This window comes from Chaetodon trifascialis, chromosome 17 (genome assembly GCF_039877785.1).
Source record: "Chaetodon trifascialis isolate fChaTrf1 chromosome 17, fChaTrf1.hap1, whole genome shotgun sequence".
In the NCBI taxonomy this organism is placed as follows: Eukaryota; Metazoa; Chordata; class Actinopteri; order Chaetodontiformes; family Chaetodontidae; genus Chaetodon; species Chaetodon trifascialis.
Window position 1 is genome coordinate 20,622,884 of NC_092072.1, and position 27,630 is coordinate 20,650,513.

General features: G+C 42.2%; 1 protein-coding gene across 4 annotated transcripts in view; it reads right to left on the reverse strand.

The window, feature by feature from the left end:
• ptprua (protein tyrosine phosphatase receptor type Ua) overlaps positions 1–27,630 on the reverse strand; it is a 180,541-nt gene that overhangs the window by 21,114 nt on the left and 131,797 nt on the right. The window contains exons 12-21 of one of the 4 annotated variants that reach the window (XM_070984234.1): positions 25,958–26,237; positions 22,553–22,589; positions 15,889–16,027; positions 13,716–13,745; positions 13,027–13,187; positions 12,494–12,681; positions 7,419–7,491; positions 6,081–6,157; positions 3,867–3,884; positions 866–902 (exon numbers count right to left, since the gene is read on the reverse strand). In XM_070984234.1, the coding sequence (XP_070840335.1) occupies positions 866–902; positions 3,867–3,884; positions 6,081–6,157; positions 7,419–7,491; positions 12,494–12,681; positions 13,027–13,187; positions 13,716–13,745; positions 15,889–16,027; positions 22,553–22,589; positions 25,958–26,237 (1,040 nt within the window). The remainder of the gene's footprint in view (positions 1–865; positions 903–3,866; positions 3,885–6,080; positions 6,158–7,418; positions 7,492–12,493; positions 12,682–13,026; positions 13,188–13,715; positions 13,746–15,888; positions 16,028–22,552; positions 22,590–25,957; positions 26,238–27,630) is intronic. The other 3 variants (XM_070984236.1, XM_070984235.1, XM_070984237.1) reach the window with 3 other exon arrangements.

Below are 27,630 nucleotides of genomic sequence, written 5' to 3' on the forward strand. Positions count from 1 at the left end.
CCAGACATTGAACCTTACATGTTATGTAACGTTCTGTGCAGTTTCATGGAATTTCTCAATTTTTTAACTTAATAAATATATCTACATAAATATAACAAAAATCTGCAGTATTCTCTTTATAAATTAAGGAGACTTTAACCTTTAAATCAGTAACTGAAGTTCTTACATCACTAAACCTTCACCCAGTCCTCCTCCCTGAATTGTAGCCCTCTTTCCACCTGTGCCTGCACTCCTGCACTGTATGCAGAGAGAGTTTGTGAGCAAAATGAGGGAGAGAAATTTTCGGAGGTTACTTTTATGAAGCGGTAGAACTGAGACCAAAGTGAAAGATGGAAAGAAATCAGAGGGGGATTATGAAGTGAAAAACATATTCACTGAATAAATAGGATCAGAGCCGGCAGAGAATAAAGAGAATGTCTTGCTCTCTTTTTTCTGTTTCTTTCTCTCCTTCTTTCCATCTCTCTCTCTCTCTCTCTCTCTCTGAGTGTGAGTGTGCCGCTTGGGGAATGCAGCCTATATAGTGTATCAAACCGACATCAGAAAGATAGTGCACCACACATGCAGATGGCGGGGAGGAGAGACACAAAAGCAGAACTTCACAGAGAGCGACAGTCAGTAGCGTTACAGTGCAGATTGACTGACAGTTACAGTCGATTATGATGGGAGTGTTTCTCGCAGATGGAGGAAAGTGATGCTTTATGGTGGAAATCCAGATGTGAGCATGAGGCAACACAGACTCCTTGTTGTTTACACATTAATAATTCACTAAAGTCATTCTAATACCGTCAGCTGGTCTGCTGTGTAAAGAACAACACAAATGCTGACATTAGCAGTCAAACGGTGGGCCTGAGTATCTCACACTCACCTTGAGTGGCGATGAAGTGGTTTGATCGCTGGTAACCCTGTGACACAGAGAGTAAGAAAGATAGTGGGGAAAAAAAGGCAGAAAAAGAGACGGAAGAGAGTTAATAATTATAAGAGTGCATGATGAAGTGAGACTGGGGGACCTCTAACTCTCATTTCACCCCTCCCATCCATTCTCTTTCTCCATTTTCAGCATCAAGTCATCTCTTATTCATCTCAGAGCTGGGTTTGATGTCAGCGCTCTGCTAAATTTCTGTTCTGCTTTTGACTGAAGATATTTCAGAGGCTGTGAAAACTAATCTGCGCCGTGCTATCGGCCGATGACGCTCTGCTTAAAATACATTAGAATGTTCGACTGGCCAAATTCTTTGCAATGTTTAGGCTCCGAGTTTGGGTGGAGGATCGCACTTGAATGGTAATGCATCGAGAAATGGCATTAATTCAAGATTTTCTCTGCCTGTCTCTGAGCCAGGTCAGTCATTACATGCAGAGTGGTGAAGCTGCATTTCAAAGGCGGCTCGGCGTGTGGTGCTCTGCATGCAGCCAAGGCTGCTGATCAAAGGTAGATTGACAAGTGGAGGATCTTCAGCTCTGGGAGTAATTCTACCTGAGTGACACGGACTGATCTGAGCTTTCTGCTCAGCTTGGCATTAGTTCAGTTATGATACAGTGTGCACTGTCTTGAAGACTATTAGGGGCGTCCTGGCCCTCCACCAGGCTACACCCGCATGCTGAATGCAAAGCAGCCAAGCATGATAAATCACAAGAATTAAGATTAGTGTGCTCTCTCATCACTCAGGGGTAAAGTGATTCCAACTGCTGTATACGGTAAACATTTGTACAAATACTGTACAGGCACCCCGCCAGACACACACAGACATAAACACACACACCCACTGATACACGTGTGCACTATTCAGCCAGACAGGCACAAAAATTACATTCCATAACTGTCATGCCACAGAGGGAAGTTGAGATGGATGGCCATCACTATGAAAGAGTGCAGGGACCCTCGTTCCCATGAGCCTCTGTTGGCTGATTTTCCCTGGGCTGACCAGTTTCCTGTCTGTCACCTTGGCAACCACATTTTCTGACAGCAGGCAAGCAGAAAAACATCAAGCAATGTGAATTCACAATGGATTGGAAGGAAAAAAAATCAAAACATGCAGAAATATTTGAGATGTGGAGAGCTTATCAATTCTAGCAAAAAGAGAGAAAAACAATCGATTTGGTTTGCTCTGACGAATCTGGCTTACCCTAACTACAACCTGTGACAGGTCAGCGAAGATCTGACATTGGTGTATGCAGGTAAATAAAAATCAGTGCTCAAATTAGTAGGAATCCTGTTGAAACTTTAAAATGTAATAGGAATGATCCTCTCTGAGAGTGCTGCAGGACATTAAAGGGAGCTCTGAGGCTTCCTCCACTGAAAATAAATGATATTAGGGTTTTTCAAAAACCTAGAGTCATTCAAACGGCTTACAGCCTGCATCTGAAAATCAGCTGCATGAAAAGTGAGATAAGAGAAGGAATATAAGGAGCAACTGGAGCACAATTCAAAGCTAAGACACAGTTTCACAGTACACAGGGCAGACTACCCATCACTGTATTTATTCAAAGTACTGCTGTTGTAGCTGCATTTCGCTTGTTGACGCAAAATTGCAAGAATTGATTTCTTGTGAAGATGATTGTGTGTGTGGATCATTACTGTACATCCCAAGCAAATTGTGTCGTGAACTGTTTGTATATATAAAGTCAATATCTTCAAGGAATTGTTTTGTTATTTTGAATTAAGACTTTTACTTTGATGTTGACACCTGTTAGAGCACACATTTATTCCATTATTTTCCACCAGCTGGCACTACTGAAAGTCCTCCTCACAGGCTCAGTTAGGATAGTGTTGCAGCTCTTAAATTTACCAGTAGAGATAGGATGACTTTCCTGGATTGAGAAAATGTATGATTTGTTTTTACATTAACCATAAAAGTTGCAAATGTGTATGACTGACAGCAGCTCTCAAAAATCAGTTCATTCCAATGAAAACCCAACAGTTAGTGGATTCGCTCATGGAGGAAAGGTAGAAACATACAGAATTTTCAGTGAATTCTAAAAAACAACTTTGCTGCCAGATGCAGACATTTGAGGGAACAGAGAGCTGCAGCTGTGAGCTTGCGAGGTTGCCCATTGACAGTTAGCAGTCTTTGTAACTTGCTCACCAGCAGTTCAAAAGCTTTTTAACTTTTGTGGCAAACTTTTCCAGCCAGTCATCATCACTCTTCATCTGCCTAACTTAACCTCATCATATCTAAACCTAATCAACCAAAACAATGAAGACAATGAGCACTAGTCAATTAGCCAATCATTCCTTTACCATCCTCGGGAAAAGACTGAACCAAGAAGCCCTGCAAACCTCCAGCAATCATTTCAGAAGGACAAGACAAGGACTTTCATGGTTTGAATTAATCGCCTGAGATAAGTGATGTATATGGGCCAAAAAAAAAAAAAAGCAAAAAGTCTAAAATTTGGTTAAACCTTTGTAGGTGTCTCTAAAACAGTAGTAATAGTAATAGTAAAACAGTGTGCACTGTGCTTTGGATCTGTTTTCTTCCTCAGTTCACTGTCAGTGAATACGCTTCCTATTCTTGCTGCGTCTTGATGTCAGTAAACTGTGGCTCTGGTTGGAGTTGCCTGACTTGACCTAGCTTACTCTCCGCTGTGGCATGCTACTAGGACTTTTATAGATGTTAAGCAAGAACTCCAGGTGAGCATATGACTCTGGATGACAGAGAAGAGAGAGACGGCTACACTCAGTTTTGAAAGGAAAAAAATAACTTGGAGGGGAAAAGTGATGGCTAAAGGCGGACAGGCTCAGCAGCTCAGAGTGGAAAAGGGAAGGAAGATCTGGTGTTGGAGGGAAGCCATGGAGGGCTGGCAAGGACAGCAAGAGGGGGCAGCATGATAAGGGAGAAGAGATGGAAAGAGAAGAGAAGCAAGGTACTTACTTCCCTGTTTATCCGAATCTAAGAAATGCCAAAGGGTTGAAAACAGGGGGCGGGCAGAAAACACAGAGAGAGAAAGAAGTAAAGGGGGGGAGGAAACAAGAGCTAGTTATTGTGATTTAAGAGCAGGAAAAGGGGGCTATGATAGGGTTAGAGAGCATCTTGCCTTGAGGACCTGTGGAGAGAATAATGTTCAAAAGGCTTAAATTCCCATGTTTCTATGCAAGTGATAACTCAGGACCTTGTACTCAGGAAGAGATACTCAGCAGCTTCATCGCTGAGATCTGGGAACACTTCTGCAGACGAAGCAGTCTGATGATCTGACAGACTGTTAACAAGCCATTAAACACTTTATCCAGATGATATAAACCTCTAAGCGCACATATCCAAAACACTGACAATAGGCGGAATTGTGTGTTTGTGTGTGTGCACAAGGACACGATTGATGCAGGTAGTATGTCTGTAAACTGATGGGTGTTTGACAGTTTTGGTAAAATGATCAGCATTGTGCTCTCTGTCAAATGACCATGGCAGCTTGTTTGTCTGCTTGTGAAAGCTGCAGCATTCAGAGATCTCAGGACTCAACCTTGTGAGTACGATGTTATTATTACCAATGAAGATGATGGCCAAAGCTTTTCAATGAAGTAGATGAAAGCTCTATGAGCAAAGCTGTATGAAAGTGGAATTCTTCTTCAAGGGTACTTTGAGGCAAATAAACTGGGTAATCCAACCTTCCCCAGCTGACACACAAAGACAAACATACGAGCCAAAGTGGAATTTGTCTGTGATTCAAAGAAATGAAGCTTTTCGTTCTGTCTGTTTGGTCAGGTATGGCAACATTGCTTCCCATGCTCATTCCCATTTTATCAAATTCCAAACAAATTCCTGCTGCTTCCAACACAACCATGACAGGCATCCCTTCCTGAACACCAGAGCAAGAAACGACTCCTGGACAGTGGGTGTAAATAACAGTGAATACAGGATCTTTCAGGAACTGTGTGTGGATGGCGTCACATCTGCATTACATCTTCAAGCAATAGATGGCAGCAGAAGGAACAGCCAACAATCTGACATAAAAACGTAGTGTCTCAATACCCGTGGCTTGAAAAAATGATGTAAACTCATGTGAGTGAGAGGAAACAATGGTGGAACTTTTGAGTTTAACCTTTAAAAAAAGCAATGCTCCATGTATTCCAACCTTGGAGTCTTCCATGAATCATTTGGAATCATTTCGCTGCAGTGCTGTGAGCCAGAGGTCTTGGCATGACATGCAGGCGGTGCTGTAGATGGCACAGTTAATGACAGAAAAGTCCTTGGAGCGTTCGTCCTAATGCAGCCCTCACGGGCCACTAAAGGGGATAAAGTGGCACATCACTGAGAGCTCTGATGGTCCGCTTTAACCAGGGCCACCCACATACGCTGAGTCAGGCATCCACTACTGATCTGCCCACTCTGTCCACTTTACATTTCCGTTTGTTGAGCAAACAATAATAGAAACAAAGGACATAATAAAGCATTCAGACACCATAACAAAGCATGTTAAACCCTACAATGAGTGTCTCAGAAGGTAGGACCAAAAACGGAGGTAAGACTGTTGAGAGCTTTTCGCAGACTTCCATTTTGAGTGAGCAGCAGAACTCAGACCTGGCCAGCACTGAAGGAAAAAGTGACTGTCTGCTAGTATTGGTCCATCTAATGCAAAGCTGCAGAGAAAGCATCTGGCAAGAGCGCATACTACTGCTTGGACTGGAGAGTCTCCCTGAGATACTCACTCGAGCTGAACTGTAGGTGAGATCAAAATATCTGGAAGTAGATGAAAGGATCAGAAATTTTATATTGAGTCCAATTGCGGTGCAACGTTGCCTTACAAAAGCATCTGGCTGAGTCACGAGGCCTGATGCTCCCAGCTTATGGGCTCTTGTAGGATCTCTGCAGTCGCTGCGATAAAATCTCGCTTCAAAGCCAGGATGTGCTAGCACGCATAGATATAATGCTATGTTGTGGGCGTAGTTAGTAAATGACAGTTCGGTCTAAGTAACAGAGCTTGTCCAATGTCAGGCAGTATGTGGAGATGTCCTCTGTTCAAGCACTGGGTCAACCACAACAATAAAAGAGGACTCATACAAGCCGTTAAGGCGAAGCTGTGGGATCAACAAAGACGGAGATGATGGAGTAGGAGGCGAAGGAGGAGGCAAAATAAGACTGACGGTGACTTACGTCTATGTAGTTGGCATTGACATAATCAGAGCTGGGGTCTGCCAGAAGAGAGTGGAGCTTGACTCGATGGCGATCATCTGAAATGCACAAAAAATGATTTAGGGTTCACTTATTAGGAAATTACAAGGCCCATTCGCTGTATCCGTCAAAATATTGGCTTTTATTAACACAAGAGTAGATCTCTGGTCATCTGGCTCAGCTGACTGGAACTGAATCCAGGATGCTGTGGTTATGGTCTTAACACTGGATGCACCACATGAATTTTTCTAAGTTATTTCTTTCGCCCATTTCACTTCATTGTCACAATGTCACCATGTTCTCAGCAAATACTCTGGTGAGCACGTTAACTCATAGAAATGATTGCAAAGCTATAATAATGGACAGTTAATAATACAGAAGGATCCTTTAAGGGTCAGCCTGCAAAACCTGTGATGATACCTGTCTCACAGAGAGCTGCTAACCCACCGACAGAGGTAATCATCTGGGTTTAATGCAGAGTTTTTGATTCTAAATGTTATTTCATTTTTTTCTACAATGGCTCTGAAAGAACACTGAAGTGAAGACTGCGTGCTGAGTGATTGCCTGTTAAACCTCCATTCAGCTTCCTCCTGCTCTGTGATCACCTACTGTATATTGTGTTTCAGCACAGCCAAATTCACCATACAGTTGTGCTCATTTACATACTTTTCTGTTCCCTTTGTCAGACAACTGAATGACTATGGAAAAGTGACTTAATGGTGGCCCAGCACCAAGATGCAGGGAAAAGATCATTATTTCAGAACCGCAACATCGTCTGACAAAATTTGCATAAATACAGGTCAATGACAGCAGCTGTGCCACTGTATGTGTTCAGCTATACCAGCATTTAAAATCAATCATAGAGATATTTAGAGACCACAGAAAGTTCTTTTTAACTTTAAGGGCACATAGCCTCTTTGACCTGGCTCATGCCATTGTTTTACAAAAGGTCTGTCTAACCTGTACATACAACAAGTCAACATTTTAACATTTAGACACTAAAAGGCTGCCCTGGAAATCGACTAAAGGCACTTTTAAACAATCAATTTTAATTGATCAAACCTTAATTAGATGACAAGATTTGTTCACTTTTCGAGAATTCCCATTCAGCTGGGCATAAAAATAAGTATTGGCTGGCTTTGGCAGACTCGTAACACATGGCAGTAGCGCCATTAAATGTAACCTACAGTACAGTGTTTGCATGAAAAGCCAATAAATGTTAAGGTGAGCTGTAACCTACGGTAAAAGGAAAATCTACTGAAACAGAGCCAAGTAATGATAGCATCAGTGTTTTATGTCTTGTAACCTCAAAGTACTTACGGCTAAGCAAGCTATCATGCCTTCCTTTGGTCTTGTCCTTCTTTTTCGTGACATCCCAGCCATCAAAAAAGCTCTGCGAAGTAAAGTTGGAGATTGTAAGTTAAGTTTAAAAAAAAAAAAAAAGACATTATAAGAACGGGGTGATGTGTCTTTGATGCATCTTGAAACTCACAATAGAAACGACTTTGCTAATGCAAGTGGTGCCCTAAGGTTCTGAGTAACTTCACTGTTATAGCAACTTGCCAAGTCATCAACAGACATCTGCCACAACATAGCGGGGAGAGACAGGCTGAGAGATGACACGCAGCACTGAGAGATGGCTGCGGCCTTGAGAAGGAGGAGGCGGCCTGCTGCAGTCATTCTCATTCCAGACACAGCGTGAGGCTCGCTGCTTGAAGAAGCCATTGCTCTATAATATCTCAGTGTTAAATGGCTAAATTTGTGACAGCTGTTTATGACGCCCATCTACTAAACCTGCTGGTGCGGCAAGATGAGTCACTGAATATAAATCAATACTATAAGTGAAGCAAGAGCAGGAGGAGAAAATCAACAAATACGAGCATGGGTGAGCCTGGCTTGAGTCATGTCATATTCCGCTGAATTTTAAGCCACAGTCTGATCTCCTTGCTGTATCAGCAGCCACATCCAGGCTCTCGCATGCTGGCATGCTGAGTCTCATCTGCAGCTGACCAATCCCCCTTGAGCAAGTGGCAGGAGGGGGGATTGAGACCACCTAGACCCCAGTCAAGCCACACGAAGCAAGCTGATCAGGGGATTACATCTGCTACTGGATTCTATACAGGTAATAACTGATGTAATCCTGCTAAACAAAGCTGCCTTCGTCCACGTGCACTTTCTGTTCACCTTCATGGAGCTTTACTCATCTATCAGCACATCAGCTAAATTCCAAATGCTCAACACTTAAAGCCTCTAAAGCTTTGGATTCAAATTTCAAAGTATTCCTCTGTAACATGAATTATTCATGAATAAATACGCAACAGTCAAAGTTCAGAAATCCCCAGGTATTAATTATGAGGAGTTAAAAACCCGGCTAATCTCCTTCATCTGGGCCGTTTGGGTGTGATCATATTAGATTTGATTGACTGTGGTCTGTCAACTTTAGCAAGCAAGGGTCATCAGTCTTTTATGAAAGATGAAACATTGCAACTGCCAAATCCTTACTGGTGCACAGAATCACCTTTCTCAAACCAAGCCCCACCCACTTAAAACCAGTGAGAATATACAGAAATCTTTGATGGGAGAAAACCTAAACTATTCCGACTGTGGCAGAGAACTGTGTGTTCATGGAGGACCTCATCACAAAGCTGACTGAGACAATCCACTTTCAGGTTCCTGAAGTCCTAATAACACATCTGATGCCATCCACAGGGGCAATTTATTGGCTCAACTGCTTGTCCATCCATTGGTATCCTTCAGCTGATAACTAATAAGAAATGTGTCTCAGCCAAAGATTTGTTTAATGTCATTCAGACACACTGTCATCATCACATAGCTTGTCCACTCAAGAGTTTATTCCTCTGTAAAATGTTTCACTTGAGTACATGCGCTTTGGGTCTCAAGTGCTCTATACATACAATAGATTATTATTAGCTTTGGTCTCCACCAACGCCTGTGAAATATATCTGGTTCTTCGGCTTTTGCTTTGTTCACCAGCTAGGAGTAAATTGTGTCTCTCTGCTGTCTGGTGCTGAGCAGGTAATGTATAGTGGGCCACTGGAGCTTTTTTTTTTTTTTTTTTGCTAAAAACAGCTGCCTGCTGCAGTTGGAAACAGTTAATTAGTGCAGCAACAATGAGCTAATAAAAGGCTACAAGCTCTGCAGAGGTGACAGGAACTTGAGTTGTGTAATCATTTTCTGTGGGTGTCTCTCTGCAGTCATTTAATATGGTGTTAATACAAAAATATCAATCAGTACAGCTTTAAGCACCAGATAAAGCTTCCTTAGCAGAGTCCATATGTCCAAAAACAAACATCGGCATACATAAGGTGTCAGATGTTATTCAATCCAATAATGGTTGGGCTCTACATCGTATCACTGTGTTGCAGTGTTGAGGGGGTGCTACAGTTTCAGGTGAAAACAAAATGACATGGCTTTACCCATAGGATGGCTGTATCAGTCATGGAGGGTGACACGATCTGTTCCCGTTTATTCACCGCCTTTGGTTCCACATGTTGGCTTCCAAACACAACCCATACACTAGCCTACCCACACAGAAGGCCTGACTCATTCACAACCCCCAACAATGCCTTGCAACATGTCTGATCAATGGCAGCAGCACGACCCCGTGGGAAATAAGGGTTATGAAGTCTGACAGTAGTGTGCACACTGATTCCCTTCATCTTGTTTATTTCTCCAGGCGATGGGGAGCCAGACTGAGGAGTGAAAAAGTGACCCATATATTGATTTTGGAGGGGGGGAATTTGTTGGGCCCTGAGGGAGCTTAATGAATTGAAAAAGTGCATCTGGCTTCCTACAGGTGGACGTGCAAAAAAAGTCACTGGTTGACATGGAGGACACCATGTTCAGGGAAAGAGAAAGCTGAAAGGAGTGACTTCAAGAGATATAATTAGTTCCCACAGCAGCAAAAAGTTCAGTATATCTACATTATCTGTAATGCAGATGAAGTAAAACAGCACTTTACTGCTTGCTCATGAATATTAAACGCTCCATTTAAGCCTTTTGTAAACAGACAGTAGTTGTCTGCAGTAGCACAAATGGCTCTGTGCACTAACTGCACCTAAACAACACCATCTGTAATACTGTTTTCACTCATTTTTCTTTCTCAGCTGGAAAAAAGGTGTTATGGGTATAAGAGAAAGCATTCTGTACATAAAACCTCCTTGAGCTCCTTAGCTTAAGAACCAAGTACCAAAGCCACCCAACTTTCTAAAAGTTCAGGTTGTGGGAGGTGACACCCAAACATTACATTCATGTGACCTTTCAACATCTCATTCCAAAGTCATGGGAATTAATGTGCTTAAACAGCCTCCACTCTTTCTGGCTTCAGGCTTTCACAAGATAAACCTGGCTCCAGGGATTTGTTCTTGTTCCACAAGAGCATAAAGCCAAAATTATACTTTCTGCATCTGCAAAAGTCCGCTCAGGTCGTGACGTAAATTTCCCTATCAGAGGGTGTATGAGTCAAGCTCTCTCATGTTGCACTGCTCATGGAGTTCACAGTGATAATGGTGGCAGATTTACCAACGAAATCCACAGCCATTTTTGAAACACTAAGTTTCTTCTATTTCTCACAGAGGAAAGCAAAAGCAGGCTTCTCACTTCCAGCTGACGATCATAGATATCTGTTGGCTAAAATGATGACTCACAAGCAGATTTTATAGCTAATGAAAGCTAATGCTAATGTTTAATCTCTGTGAAGACCATCTCCAGTTGATGTTTGACACATTTTAAAATGAGTTACCCTTTAAAAGCGTCTTACATGTGTCCTTGATGTGTACATGATATAATGCTGAAACACTTAGGCTAAAGCTACATAATCCTAATCATAACATCATCATCCTCACCAGTTGTTGATCCATGTAATGTATACAAAGAAACAGCGTTTGTGTATTTCAGTGTAGAGCTACTTCGCCTCATAGCATTGTATTAAAAATGAAAAATAAAAAAGTATGGTAGTTAAAATGTTATTCATTGTAACATTTTCTTGAATTGTTGGATGTGAAGTTTATGTGAAACTGTTGATACCAATTTAAAAGTGTTTGTCGTGTTGCTTGTAGCTATCACTTTAAATCCAGCTGTCTTCAGTCGATGTCTTGCATTTTTCCCACTTATGAACAATTCAATAAAAGCTCCTCGAGGTTTCTTGGTTTGATCAATCTGAGCAATGTAAACAGTGCAAAACATCAGCATTTTGAGTGTGTGTTATAGTGCTTCCTATGCAGGAAGTCACTTCCAGCCCTCTGTCCGCAAATCCGTTTGCACCACAACAAAAGAGTGATGTGATGTCATCTGCAGACAACCTGTTGAAAACTAGCAACACACGGACGTATGTGATCACATTAATAATTCAATGACCGTTTTTGGATAGATCTTTTTTTATACTTTGATGGTCTTTACTACCACCGTTATACCACACATAAATCTGGTCATACCTAATGGTATAACAATAACAGTGTGGGGAACTTCCTGGTAAACTTCCTCAGTAAAATATTCTGCCGATGCAGAAATCTAAAGAGATGTTTCTGTTAACCAAGCCATGCTAATGGCAATTCCCATTTTAATTGAATGGAGCATAAAGTCACACTTGTGCCACTGTCTATTTCAGGTAGCAGTGACTGTGCTTTGTGTGGTCACGTCAGTGTCAGCTTCGTTTTACACTACTGTCTGAAATGAAGCGATGCAGTCTGTCGAGAAATGTGTTCCCAGTGGAAATATCCACTTGAAAGAGTCATTATCACATCTCTCTAACTTCTAAGTTAAAATGACATCTTTGTTAATGTTAGGCAAACATTGTGGTTCCACTTAAGGTTAGGGGAGCTTCATCGTCATGGTTACATATGAACCACATGGTTCGGGAATGATTGCTGCCATGGCCTAAAAAAAAAAAAAAGGAAAAAAAAATGTTGACTTACAGATGGAGAGGAGAAAGTCAGACTTGGTCTCTGTATAACATCACCTGACTTTCTGCTTTGCTCCCGACGGACGAGTGTCATAATTCCTACAGCTGCCGCAGCTGCTGCTTGAACATCCTTTTGGGGCACTTAATGAAATGACTGATGCTGTCGCTTCGCTTTGGAGGACAGTCTCCATATTTATTTTTCCATCTTATAGCATAAGTCCCACGCTGCTAAAGCTGTAGTTGAACTGACACATACAGCAGTTAGTGCCAGGCCAGTCAGAGCGAATCGTTTCTTTATTGACCTGGCTTTGTGCGTGTGTGTGCCACAAATTTGGAAGAACAGTGTTATTATATATTGCAGCACAATTTCCCTTAATTGGAAATAAGGGGGCAAGCTCAAAGCATGAAAAACAGCCAAAGATCAAGAGCACTACTACAGTGTATCTTTCTTTCTGCTACTTTTCTCCTTTCTTACCTCATATTCTTGCTTAAAGCCATATCCCTCCGCTGTCTTCATCTGGTTGATGTGCTGGAGGAGGTCAGCCACCCTTACAGCAGGGTGGAGCTGGCCCGTGTGATAAGGTGAGCTCTTCCTCCGACAGTGACGATGGGGCGAGCCTCCCAGTAAGCTGCTGGACTCGTTGACAGAGCTACGCTGCTCATCTGGGAACATGAACACATAGAATTGAAGGCGTACCGCTGACATTATGCATTCTGTGACACGGACTCTCTTCTTTTTTATTAATGTAAACTCGGCTGAAAAGTCTAGGGGGCAGCTCAAGGAAAAAAGTCAGCGTTTTTGCAGAGATGTGAGGGCTGACTGGCACAGCAGAATATTGAAAGAGACAAGGGACTTGCAGGAGATTTCTCTGTCGAGAGCACCTTATGGTCTGGCAGAACAGATTGGATACATGTTCGGAAGTAAACATGGCTGAAGGTCAGGAAGGAGGCAGCTTCATCTCTCTAGACACTTTCTCAAGAATACCCATATGTTCCCCGCTGTCTTACTTCGAGTGTTGCAGCCGTGGCCATCCATGAAGGAGTGGGCCATCCTCTCATCCTGCTGGAGAGTGCTCTGCTCTGTCATGCTGCAGTCTAAAGAGCTCAGCTTCCGACTCTTCTCCTGCCTGTAGGACATGGCTGCCTTGTTTATGGCCACCTTCTTCCTACTGTAGAGATGCAGAGAGAGGTGAGAGGACAGAGAGAGAGAGGGAGAGAGAGAGAGAGAGAGAGAGAGAGAGAGAGAGAGAGAGAGAGAGAGAGAGAGAGAGAGAGAGAGAGAGAGAGAGAGAGAGAGAGGGGGGCAGGGAGTAATAATAGACAGAGGACAGCAGAGAAGGGGCAGAATGAGAGAAAGACAGGCAAGGAGATAAGGAAGAAAGGAAAGAGGGGCGGGTGAGGAGATGAGAAATTGGACTGAGGGGGAAATATAAGAGCTACAAGATTGAAACTGGACAAGGGGGAAAGTGCGATTTGGTGATAGCAAGAGAGTGTCTGGGGTGGCAGTGGGGTTGTGGTGGAGGTGGTAGGGTGAAAGGAGAAGGAAGAGGAGGAGGAGGAGGAGGAAGGGGGGGTCTACACTGGAGGATGGGGTGAAGATAGCAATGCTGATTTCCAGTCTAGTAATCCTGGGGCTACGAAGGGCAAGCAAGGGGAAGATGGTGTCAGGGTGGAAGATGGAGAAAGGAGTAACTTACGGGTAGTAAGGGTAAGAATAGAAGTCCCTTCTGATTAGCATGAAGGAGGAGGAAAGAAAGACAGAGAGTGAGGAGAAAAAAAAGAGAGGTGACTATGGTTTATCAAGATGGCATCAGAAAGATAAATGAAGATGCTCAGTGCGTTGGAATGTTCCCTGCAAGCAATCATGAAGCAGAATCAAAGCATCAAGGATGAGGAAAGGGCCTGCTCGCTAGAATCCAGCCTCATTTCTTAATGTTTGGGCCTATTTCCACCTCATTTTACACCCTTAATGCTTAATACTTCTCATGTGAACATCACAGAGCCACGTTGGCTTCAACTGAAAACACTTACACCATTAAATGTACATAAGAAAAACACAAATTATTGAATTTACCAGAGAATGAAAGTCTAGGCTAGTCAATGCACTTTTTTAGAAAGAAATGAAAACACACTTTAATCTTTTTTAAAGTGAACCTTCTAAAATTTGAATTCTAAAACTCAATTTTAGAGTTTCTGGTTCCGACACACACATTCACAAGTGTGCCACATTTCACATTTATATGTAAAAGCACTAAGGTTTTAGAAGGCAATTACTAAGCAGTGGGCCTAGGTGTTCCCAAACCTCTCCAAAATGGCTAAAATGTGCTTTCCAGTATTTCTGAAAATATTTCTTTTTTCAACAGATCATCTCTTGGAGCTAAAGAAAAGTAAGAATTCCAATTTGCTAGAATTTGGTTGCCTGCAAGTATTGTTGGATTTTTAAGTGTGCTGGCTTCTTTACTAAAACACTGGATATACAAGTAGATGCAAACAAATCCACAGTGTATATCCCAACAGGTCACACTTAGTACACTTAGTATGCTTCTGATTTTGATTTTTGTGATTCTTTCACGAGAATAAATTCAGCCCATCAAAGGTACATTGTGTGGCAGTGACAATGGCTGAGATGAACAAGGCTCTGAGGTGGCTAATGTATTTTTACCCTTGGTTTGGTTGACTGACAACAACCTTGTGATATATTTATAAAGTATAGCATATCAGACCTTGTCAGAGATAGAAAAACATTCCAGGACTTGTCCCTGGTGTTTACAGTGGCCACCACCACTTTATCATGACATTAAGACATTTTAAAAAGCAGAAACTAAAAAAAAAAATGTAATCAGACATGTATGAACAGAAGTTTTTGTTTCAGCATGTATAGACATGCTAGAAAGACACGCAAAAATGAATTCACAGCTGGGTGACAAATGGCACAAGATGCTAAGAAATACAAATTAAAATGAAAATAAATAAATTGCATATTAAAATAAATTGGAATTCTATGCAGCAGCCATCGTTTAGCTTCAAGGTAAAAGGATTTGACTGCTCATTAATTAACGGACTCCTCACCATACTTCCACACGCAGTCTAACTTTGCACATGCACAGAGACATTATCTCGGGGCTAAATATAAACACTTCAGCCCCCGCGGCCCCCATGCGACTGCCTCGTTCCTATTGTGTCCGCGAGATTGGCCTACTGAATCTTATCAGTCACTGCATTCTTCCACACATCCCATTCATTCTCCCTCTATTCTCAGAGAGAAAATTCCTCGGGTGGAGAAGTTCCTCTTTCCAAAAAAAAAAAAAAAAAAACGCAAAAACAACCCTCCTAACCAATTACTAGGCCATCCACTGGCACCTCACAGCTGCTCGCCTCATGTAATTGAGTGGGCAATGGAATAACATGCCCCTTGATGAAATATTTCACACTCAGATGAGTGTTCCACCATTGCCCAGCGAGCGAAGGAAGAATACACTGCAGGTGCGATCGACGACAGAGGTAATTTGCAGGTGGAAGGCAGCCAACGATTCCAGTGTGAGCGGGCTGCATTTGAATGTGCTCAGCCAACACGCGGACCTTGAAATTAAAAGATGAGATGAAACAAAAAAGCTTGGCTGCGGCACCGGTGGGAGAGTTAAGGATTAATGCTCTACCATTCCACTAACTCTGGTTGTAATTCACTCTTATTGCCAAATGCTTTCCTCAATAGACCCTAGCTGCCAAGTGGGATAGAGATAAATTCACTCCTTTGGATAGGCTACACAGGAACAATAAGACTTTAGAGCACAAACGTCTAACTCTCAAAAGGTCTCTCCCATCTCACACTGATGGGCCGGCAGACGCACAAACATTTTCACAGCCGCTCACCCCTTCTTGACAATGATGACAATGGCCCCAAGAAGCAGGATGAGGACCACCAGACCACCGGCGCAGGCCCCGAGGATCAGACCCATGTCTTCGGCATGCTGGGATACCTCCAGAGCCCGTTTGGAGTCCTTACAGGCAGCTGCACAGCATGACAGAGAGGTGAGGAAGAGGAGGAAGAGAGGAGGACTCTTACAAAGACAGCAACTGAGGATTGTTATTCAGTTCTAATTGCGAAAACAAGATGCTGCATGTAGTTGTTTGATGTCAATAAATCATCGCCACATTCATTTTAGCGTAATTACCATAAGGAAACAAAACTATTGCCAAGAAGATTGGCAGCCTCTGCTGGTCTCAGCACTGAAGGTCTGCTGGGTGGGAAATCTGCTGGAGTTCTTGACTGATTTACAGAACAGCACAAAACAAGAGAGTGTGCTTTTCTTTTACTGCAGACAGAGCCAAAATGGTGAGTTCATCCAATTGGTGGAAGAAACACATTTTCGCACTTACTCCTTGTGGAGGTTTTGATCTAGCTTTGCAAATTGCTTTGGTTTTATTTGCAGTTGTTTTGGGACATCTGTAAACACCAATATGTGGAGATGAAGGCATGGTGGTGTTTATGGCACATTTAGGAAGATGCTTTTCTAGTCATAACGTGCTGTTTAACTCGGATAATTTACAAACCTCACAAGTGTAATATGTAGTACTATACTACAGACAGGACCTTTATTTTGAAATACAATGAACTGGAACTAGATTGAGCAGGGGTAAAAGAAAGTTAGTTTGACCCCGCCAAGGAATATGATTGTAACGTGTATTAGCATACAGCAATTAAGAGGCAACTGGATGAAGCTCCTGAACATCTGTGTGTACCTGGAGTTCTTCATAGACAGACAGTCACAAGAAGAAGAAGAAGAAGAGTTTTCATTAGAAGTATTTCCTTCTAAAGAACATTCATTCATCTCCAATGTCGACAGACAGGAGACAGATACCTTAAAGTCTTAAATATAAAATGATTTTTGTTCTATCGCTGTGAACTGTTCATAGCTGAAGCTGCTCTGGTGGTTTCCTATTTGTGTATTATGTTGGCTAATGTCCTGCTCTTATTGTTTGTGTAAAGCAGCTGTCAGCTCACCACTCTTATGTGTGGGCCTGTAAATTCAGAGTGTTGGGAGCTCTGTTTGTGTTGTAATCACACCTCTCCATTAGAACCTACACTGCACTCTGTGCAACCCTTTAGTACCATCTGCATAGCTCGATGCTACTGAAGCCGACTCAGTAAATATGTCTTTTTTGCACAGTTGAAGTGAACTGTCCTTTAAGGTTTTCATGGTTTCTATTTGTGTGAAATTGATGATTAGAAATTCTATGGCTGCGTCACTCATGGCTCTCTCTATATTAAGTGTAAACTGAGACTTTACACACTTACAACATTATTGTATTTTTTAGATATACGCCTTGCACTGTGCAGACAGTTGTCTAAAGGTAATGGACGCTTTCTTGTTCCATTGTGGGAATTTGTAAGGGCGCTATATAAGGTATACATGTCACACTTTTTGGACACAGCCTGCAGGGGTGAGACTGCACAAAGTCCCAATATCTAGACTGGAAGGAAAACATGTGGCTCACCTAGAGGTGGGCTTTCTTGTTGTCCAGATTATAATACTTTGGCTGCCTGGTGATAACATCTTCATAGAATCACTGTAATGCTTCAAAGACTGCAGCTCACTTTTAAGCTTAATTCATACAATTCATGCTCAGTTACAGATACAAACAGGTTGGCGTTGTTGCAGATCCTGATACAGTCTCCTACAGCAATCTTTGCATGGTTATTGTAGTGCACTGACAGGATAAGGATCCTCACTCTGTGCTGTTGCATCCACCAGGCTGATTCAAACAAGCCGAGGAGGGAGTGAGGAGTATTAGAGGTCACAACAGATCCAGCTGGAGCTTTCACAGGACAGCATTTCCAACTAGTCAGCAAGCAAGTGAATCATTTAAAATGACTATAGGCTGCAATGGAATAAAGAGCTCAATAAATAACACCAGAAAGAGCCTGAACACTGTTTCAGTGCACTGATATCAGCATGTTTGGCTTGGAGAGAGACGATGCACTGGTTATCTTACTGAACTGATGCATGCTCTCATTGCACAGCTATTTCCCTCCCACCCATATGTCATAGTCTCAGTGCATTTCTGTCTGCACTGCCATCTCAGCTCACCAAGACCATGAAATATCCTACTCTATGAATCATTTGTACTCCCTGTTGTGTTTTATCCAAAGGTGAAAAAAATGCTATTTAGTATGAATGAATTCAAGGAGTATTAATGCACTTCTGGCAGCATGGTCTTCATTAGCAAGCCATCTCACCGATGAGAAAACAAATAAGGGGGAGAATAAAACCAAATGCAGAGAGATAGAATCATTTGAGGGTCTCAGGCCTGTCTAAGTGACTTTGGCAGCACTACTGAATTGGACATCTCTGTATTTTAATGAATCAATCATGCTTCACCGGGGAGTTACTGCCTTTTGTCTACGAATGAATAGAGGGAAAAAAAGCATTTACAGTGAGGCAGAATGCTGAATTTGGCTTGATAAGCTGTGGATTGGTGGTGACTATAGCTCCTGGCAGACAATACAGTCTGAGAGACTCACCATAATCACACAAATCATGCTGGGTGAGTCATTCTGCTTTTAGGGCCATATTTAGAAATTGGCTATCAGAGTAATTTCATTGCACCAAAAAATCCAGCAGTGGTCATGCAGGGAAATCCACGGGGTTAGCAGGGGTAAAAGGTAATGTTTGTGTCATTACAAGTCATTACATGTGCAATTAATCACAGTTAACATATTGTTTTATGTTGACTGCAGAGGACAGAAGACTTAAGAATTTCAGTTTTACACAGAAGGTAAAGTGTACTATATTAGTTCACTTAGGTAACTTAAATGCAGGGTACATTTGCACAGCACTTTTTCAGCACATATATAGGTTTTCAAATGAAAGGCATCCAGCAGGAACAAATACAGGCTGGTCTTTGTTCAAAGGCCTTGCAGGGGGCTGGAACAACCTGTTCTATAAATGTAGATAAAGGCACTGTAATGTACGTGTTCACAGCACTTATTACGCTCAACAGTCTGCTGCAAGTTCCTCTAGAAAATTTGCTCTCATTCTCTAAGTCTAATTGAACAATCAGGAATGTCTTATAGGGGTCAATTTAGCACAATGTACATTTCCAGTAAACTACGGGCGATCACTTCTACTTTGCAGTTTTTCAATCGATGACACCCAACACTTCTGAAAAACGTTTCACATTAAAGACACAACCATTTGCACTGCTAGGCGGCTTTTAATGTGTCAGTGGTAGAACCTTCACACATAATACAAAACTGGCAATGTAGAACCAACTGTAATCAATACATACAGTACACACTTATACAACGTAACTTTTTCTGTTGCTGTATTTAGTATTAGATAAGCCGCTTTCAAATGTAGGTCTCGGTCTCTCTACAGTTGAGGTAAACAAAGTATAAATAAACTATTTCAGAATTTAGGGTATGGTGTCATTCAATTGAACTGTCACACAAATTTTAAGCAAATGTGTCAAATGCAGCGAAAGCTAAATGTGAATTTGATGCTTTTCTGCTGGCTGAGCTGAGACGAATAAAAGCAGAATGGCGAATCCTTCAAGATGATTTGATTTGTAATGAACATGTTGTCACTGTTCTTTAGTGTCAGCTAATGTTTGGCCATATTTCTTCAGAGTACAAAAAAAAGGAAGAAAGAAAAGGGCCCGGGTGTTGAAAAGAAAAAAAAAAAAAAACATTCGCCCACCACTGCGGTGGCTTGGCCAAGTGCTCCGGTGAACACAGCTGGCTGCATCTCTGTGTGGGAAGCTGGTGAGAGGAAATGAAAAGCAGCCAGGATTGGTCTTAACAGGACCTCTGTGCCACCTCTGAGGGAGCTGGAGTCACATCAGCATGTCCTCTGGGCCTGCCTGTCACACGTATATGCACAACTACAGTAAAATTGGCTCCTATAAATATGCCTGCAACCCACCTCATCCACTTACGTGACACACCGGCAGACAATAGCAAGGCAGGATTCTTTGATGTCATCACACTTCAGATAAGAAAGAGTTCAGGGAGAGAAATCCAATTTAACTGCCACCTTTCTCAAGAGCACTACAAACTTCAGACATAATTCAGTAGGGAGGAAGGGGAGAACAACTCCATTTCACCCTCTGTCTCCCTCCCTCTCCCCTATTGTTTGAACTGAGAGCCTTCTATCTGTGTCTGTCTCTCAAGCAAACACTCCTGGTCGCTTCCTCTCTCAGGGAGAAAAAAGGATACGATGCTGCATTCTGGATTTCAAAGCCATCAGAGCCCAAGAGGGGTTTGCCAAAATGTCAGTGTCAGTGATTTGAGAGGAACAGAGTGAGAACATGGATGCATGTTTGCTTTCACCTTTCCTTCGGTGTCTCTGTTGAGGGGAGATTGGCACGGGGGCTTCTTTCCTGCAGCACCCAAAACAACACTAAGTCTGTGTCAAATCCCCTAAACAGCAGCCTGATCCAGGATAACTGCCGAAGCCTCTGACATGCACCCTGCACCACATTGTTGAAATCGCTGCAAAAACTCCTCCAGTGTTACGATCACCTAGAGAATCAATTTCACTTATTCAACATTATGTTAGCTAGAAACAGACAATCGCTGGCCTCTGCCTCACCCCAGTGCTGCTGCTATTGTGGTAGCCTTTTCAGAAACCGGCTCTTCATAACCTGCTTCTTACTTTCAGTCCCTCATTACAATAGATAATGATAATATTTTATCCAGCAGCTTAATTGCTGAGACACTGCAAGACACAATTTAACAAATGAATCCACAGGGCAAACACATTAAACAAGCATATAATGTTATGATCTTAACTAGTTCTTATAATTATTGTGATAATAATGATATAATGAGTTCACACTCCACGCCACTGCAGCCCCACACACCTAGCAAATACAACAGCATGTGCTGCAACCACAAAGTATCTCCGCTCTGCTGGGTTAGGATGATACCTACAAAGTTCTAATTCATTTTTACAGCAGAATAAGTGGTTCAGATAAAAGGCTTCAATCAGGGATTTGTTAAAAACCTGTCTGATTGCTAATGTGCCTGCCCCAGGACACCGGGACGGTTGTAAAGCTGTCACTGAGAAACCTGCACACCCATTTCTCAACCATGAGGCTGATGAGTGAAATATTCATCAATCTTTAAAGTTAAAATCCTGGCTTGATTTGGTGGCACCTGTGGTTAATGGTGGAAAGCAGAAGAAGCGCTCATGCATCAGTTTCAGCTGGATATGGCCCGCGCCACTCATTTGTCCCGGTGGCCACTTACAATAAAAAAATCTGTTGCTGACCTAAAAGCCTTGACCCCACAGACTACCATTAGAGACATCAGTGAAACAGACCACCTCTAACTGCAGTGGGCTGCACTATGTGGAAGCTAGAAAATAAAAAAAAACTATTTCTTCCACCACACTAATAATGACCTCAAGATGTCTTCCGCAGTACAAATACAGTGAATAGATATTTATGGAAAAATGCCATTTATAATAGTAGCAGACATGAAAAGTCTTCCTTTAGTCACCTATAGGCTAGATAATCACACTTCCACTGGCTTCTGTAACTAAGTGCAGTTTCTCATCCAGCATTCTTCTATCTGTCTTCCTGAACACATTAAGCATGTTCCTGGAATTCTGACTGTATACTGTGAGAGATATCCATCCATCCATTGTCTATACCCGACTATCCCTTTCCGGGGTTGCGGGGGGGCTGGAGCCTATCCCAGCTGTCAACGGGCGAGAGGCAGGGTACACCCTGAACCGGTCGCCAGCTGATCGCAGGACAACATACAAGACAGACAACCATTCACGCTCACCTAAGGACAATTTTAGAGTCACCAATTAACCTAATGAGCATGTTTTTGGTCTGTGGGGGGAAGCCGGAGTGCCACCGTGCCACCAAAGGGGTAACGTGGATTAAATGTTACCAGTATATATACATATATATATACACACACACACACACACACACACACACACACACACACACACACACACACACACACATAGTTTAGCTGTGATCTCGGCTGTCAAACACATCCATACAGAGCTGGCAACGTTTAATCCATGATGGAGTACTTAAGGTAAATTCTGTTCATTAAAGGCCACTAAAAACTGGCATATCAAACAAAAAAGTCAGGATCATCCAAAAAAAAAAAAAAAGCCATTGCTGTCTGAAGGTTTCAGGGGTGACTGTTCGGTGATTTGCATTATTACAGATGTCAGTGTGACTTTTATTGAGGTTTATTCATTTCTGGACCGTTCCGGTTTCACATTAGTTCTCTAAAATGTTTATTTCCTCTCAATTACTGCTGAGGCTCTGCCTGCACTAAAAGGAGAGGACCAGCATCTTGCTTGTGCTGTAAAGCACCTTTGTGTGTGCTCTGAAGCCAAACAGCCATCCAAACAGGTAGGCTGAGTATAAAAAGTACAAAGACAGGAGGTAGCTTTGTGCCAGTCATGTTTACTGAATTATAATAAATGTGATAATCACTTCTTGATGTGAAAATGTTACATGAAACACCTTCAAAATTGAAAAGGAAAGGAGGTGTTACCTTTGCGAGCAATCCGTATGCAGTTTATTCTGGTCTCCTGTGAGTAAAAGAAAAGGCTGAGTTAATTCATTTGCCTTGGCACCATGAGGACACAATGATTAGCGGGAAAAAACAACCACAGGGCAAGTTAATTATATGTCAGCCTGTCGAAATCCACAACCTTGTCTAAAACTTGCAACGCAGGCGGCCGTGTGTGTCAAAGTCACCTGGACCTTTGCTATGTGGAGGAAATAATTGAAATTTCCGAGAGGATGACATCTTCTTGTGATATGAGAGACCTGAGCTCTCCTTAACCTTGTGAGGTCCCACACCGGGTTCATTGATTGGCTCCACCACCTTCCCAAAAAGCCACCTCTTTCCAGGAGATAGAGGGGCATGTTACCAAATTAAGATTTAAGGAATTTAAATCAGCCTTTATGGGCAATTATGCTAATTTGTGCTCTGAGATTGGAGTCAAAAACCTTTCGTCTAAAATGATTGCCGAATTACCTTTTTTAATTGGAAATCTGTTTCAAGTGGACTCTCATCTCCTCTAATCTCTAACAGTGACAGATAAGTCATATTTATTCCCACCCAGGGGTTATTAAAGCAGCGGCAGGTAGTGTGTCATGTGTACCGTGTCCTCTGTCAAGGTGGGTTTTTGACCTTTTGGAACAGACACACAGTGATTGTCAAAAAAAGCAAGAGGAGGGATACACAGCGTGCTGAAGACTCATCATCCTTAAGGTGGATTTTGATAGCATTTTATCAAATTTGATTTCAGTATTGGATCTGCTTATCAAATCTGAATCCTTTCTAATCCCTTACACTGTAAAGTAATAAAAACTCATAACGTTTTATTGTCTGAGAGTACATGGCCACTACAGATTTGAGAGGCGGTGTAATTAATGTTCACAACCTCCATCGACAACCTGAAAAAAAAGGAGCAACATGAAATATAAAGATGTTGCTCAAATGTATCAACCACACTGAAATAACAGCCTGCACAGCTCACTGTACATCCTCAGTAGCTGCTGATTCAGAGCAACTGAGCTGATTAGCTGAGAATATCAATATGATATTTTTAAAGTTGCATTACTCCATCTTACTGGCAGCTTTGAGCAGCAGAGCAAAGTGTAAAAACAGCACAGACATACAGCACTACCATCTCAACATTTGTTTCGATGAACACGTTGCAAACCGTTTACACATCCAACAGACGTGGAGCATCATCAGCATTCAGCTGAAAAATGACTCTCCCTTAAGCTCTGTTTTGGTCTCCACCAACCCCTCAGACAAATCTCTCTTTAATGTGTGTTTCATGTGATGTGGGATCCAGAGTCTGCACAGGGTGTTTTATTCTGAAAGTATACTTGATTCTCTAAACTGTTCCTGTGTCTGACCTCCGGTCTGGCCACGTACTCTGTGTGGAGCAGAGTGGAGTCACTTCTGGGACTCTTCTGCAAAGGAGACAGACTGCACCAGTGGAATTACATGCACTGAGCAGAATGGCAAATGAACCGCAACAGCAAAGTTACAACCGTAAAAACCAAAAACAGTGATCTTAATGCCGCCAAAACACTTCATTGAGCTGGGTGGAGCTGTAAGCTGATGATTCCCTGTGGGTTTGTCTCTATGAGCGACACATCTCACATTACATGCAGTCATTTGATCCAGCGTTAACATAAAAACATTGATTAGCGCAGCTCTAACAGAGAGTTTTTGAAACGATGAAATGAAATGATGTGATTAGCTTGATCGTTTCACCCGGCACTCTGCTGATCTTGTTGAACAGCAAAGACACACAGTTTGCTGACAATCATAGAGTGGTGCTACAGAGCCGTGCCTCTGTCTCGAGGTCAGACACTCACAGGAAGAAAGCACGACTTACAAATGTCATTTTGTTTCAGTAAGTTAAGCACTACAAAGACAGATGAAAATTCAATAATTGATTTGTTAGCTTTGTGAATCTGGGTATCACTGGATCAAAAACAGACCAGAACCCAAACCTACCCAGTCCCCCAGCCAGTGTGTCCAGCAAGTGAACACTGGGATTAGTGACAGGTAATCCCAGATGATGAGTGATGATGAACGCAGCAGAGGGTTGAAAATGAACTATCAGCATGCCATGCATGTCTTTTCATTTTTAGTGTAATAGACAGTAGTAATCTAGATACTGAATATAAGGATAGAGAGGAAAAGTGTGTGTTTGTTTCCTGCTTGTGTGTGTCAAAAGAAACTGGCAGCACCAATCATGCATCTTTCAAGCCCCACTGAAGGCACATTTGCCAAAGCAATTACTGTTTCAATTCAATGGCAGCTCGTGGTCCACAATGAGCCCTGTGCATCTAATTTATCCAGGGTAATTGTGAAAATAATTTCATAAATTATTTTTCTTTGTCCCCGAGAAGCCCACCCCCCCGAAACACAACTACAGAAAACAGAACAGAGACGAAAATATTTGCAGGACAAAAAAGAAAATCATCAACATGAATTAAATGATCCAGTTTGTTGTGTTGGCTGATTTCTGTCTCGGAGCTGCTGTGCCAACAAATTGTTTAATTTGGAAAATCATCACAAATAGCAGTTAATGATGGAAAAAGCTTCCTGCTGATTTCAGATCAAATGGTGAAGATTTCAGTGAGACAGTGTGTCAGCCCCGACACTGACCAGAGGCCGACTGCGGTCGTCCCGGCTATGAACACCCACCATTACTGAACTCAGAGGAAACCGCATCCTCTGAAGAGTCAGTTACTGATATCTAGATGAGAAGCTGCAGGCAGGCAGGCGGGTGGGCACACACAAGCTCCATATGGACCTAATGAATTAAACAGCATTTACTTTCACTGCTTCTGTGCACACTGGCCAGCACATTCCTTATTCATGCTTCAGTCACTTTTTCAATTGCTCGAGGAGTTGCTTTTCAGATCGTTTTAAGCCCGGGAGGCAGTGTTTGATTTTCCCTGCAGAAAAAAAACATTCTGAAAGTTTTTAAAGAGCTTGAATATGCGGGAATCTGACAACTGGACGATTACAAAAACATGCAGCAGCACACATTGTATTCTGCGTGTAATTATCTTCTGAAAGCAGTTAAGATTCATTTGGCCACTTTGCTCTTGTGATGTTTTTGACACGATTTCATTTGGAAATGGTGCAACATTAACAAGTCCAAAATGTACCAGTGGGAAGCAATCGACCAAAAGCCATCCTAAAAATGCATTACACACATCCTCCCATTTGGTAAGAAATAAAGCCTGTTTATGCAGAGAACTGCTTCCTCTGTTGCAGCGCAGCCAGCACACTGCCTCCTGCCTCCTGACTGGCTCGACACAAATCTAAATTGACTGTCAGGGTTGCTAAAACATAAAAGCAGAGTGTCTGAGCCTCAGAAACAAAAGCCTTGTCGGGCATCTTAATAGTTCTCACCCCTCTGAAGTTACTGGTGGCCTGAAAGTAGATGAGGTAGTTCTTGGTGGGGTCTAAAGGGCTGTTCCAGTAGCCGTTGTAGGTGTGGTTGTCGCCCACAGTGAAGGGCGTGGCCTCGGGCAGACTGCTGGGAGCCAGCTCAGCTGTGTAGTAATGCGGGGCCCCTTTGGCCTGCGCCTCGTTGTGGGAGTTCGGTGTGGGGAAACAGTCGACGGCACCCAGCTCCCTCCTCCTCACCTGACGGGAGCCATCCTCTTCCACCACCACCACCTGGTAGGCGCTGGAAGATGACAGTGTGGAGCTCAGTACTACTGAAGCAGAACAAACGGCTGTCTCATACTATACAGTCATATAAATACACACTGCACGCTACGTCTGACAAAACAATCTTAACTCAAGGTCCAGTTTCTAGTGTACTTCGTAGTAGTCTTCCTAGCTTTCATCTCAGGGTTCTCAATTGCAGTATGTTATCATCTACCTTGAGAATTCCATCTGCTAATTAGGAGTGTGTGATGTGTTGAAAATTTTAGAAAAAGTGGAACTACAGTTAGGAATACTGACTAAACTACTTCGTTCAAGAATGAACCTTCAGACTATTACAGTGTCTTTGGTCTTTGCTACAATGAAGTCTGATAGTAAAAGAATGATATAAACCACTTTACTTAGAGGAAAACCTGAAATTGAGGAAAGCTGAACTCTTCATAGAACAGGATGGTAGGTATGGTAGCTCAAGGCTGAGAAAGGAAGCCGCTCTGCAGGCTGTGATGGATATTTCTAACAGACAACTGGGGGAGTAGGTTTACCATGTCTTCATTCTCTCTTTCAGAGAAGTTTGGCTCTGCTGGGGGTTTGTTTTCAGGCTGTCTGTCGCTGCTGACTGCTGTTTCCTGCCCTGTCACTTTATATTTCGTAGTGTCACCATGTTTCCACATCTCAGCAGTTCACTTGGTGAGTACAGTGTTATAAGTACTGACAGAAATGACGATGAAACTATGATTCAAGTTGTATGAAACTACATTTTCCCCTTTAAATCATGATTCAGCACTTGGAATGGAGATCTTCTGAGGTGAAAATATATGTCTTAAGATATTTATTTCAATAAGAAGTTGAAGGAATAAAAAACATTGAGGAATTAAAGTTGTTTAAGTGCCTTCATCTGATGCAGAATACAGAATGTCAAAAAGCTTTGCTAAAATGGAGAATAACAAGAAGAAAATGCTATTATAGAACGCTGTATATATCTATATATATCTAAATGTGCCATATGCCATTGTAATATTTCATTTTTAAAGCCCCTTGGACAATTTTTATTAGTGTTAGTGTTATTGCTAAATTACTTTAAAATGCAAAATTCCTTTTAAAAATTCAATGCAGCACTGTGTGTCTATCTTGTGGACAGCACTGTATTCATGGCTACCTCGAATGAGAAGCTTGCCTCACACGCCACACAACTGTACATATTTCTTTTAGCCCTGTTATGTTTGATCCAGAGGAATTCATTCCTCTGTGAAGCATTGAAGTTTCTTTCTCATTTTTTCTCAAAGCCCACTGCCTCCATTTTTCTCAACCCTGATTCCTGACTGAAATTGGAGTGTGCCGCTCGTTACAGTGACACAGCTGTCAACCAGTCAGCACATGATTGGTTGGTATTTGCTGTCATTCCAACGCTGCCT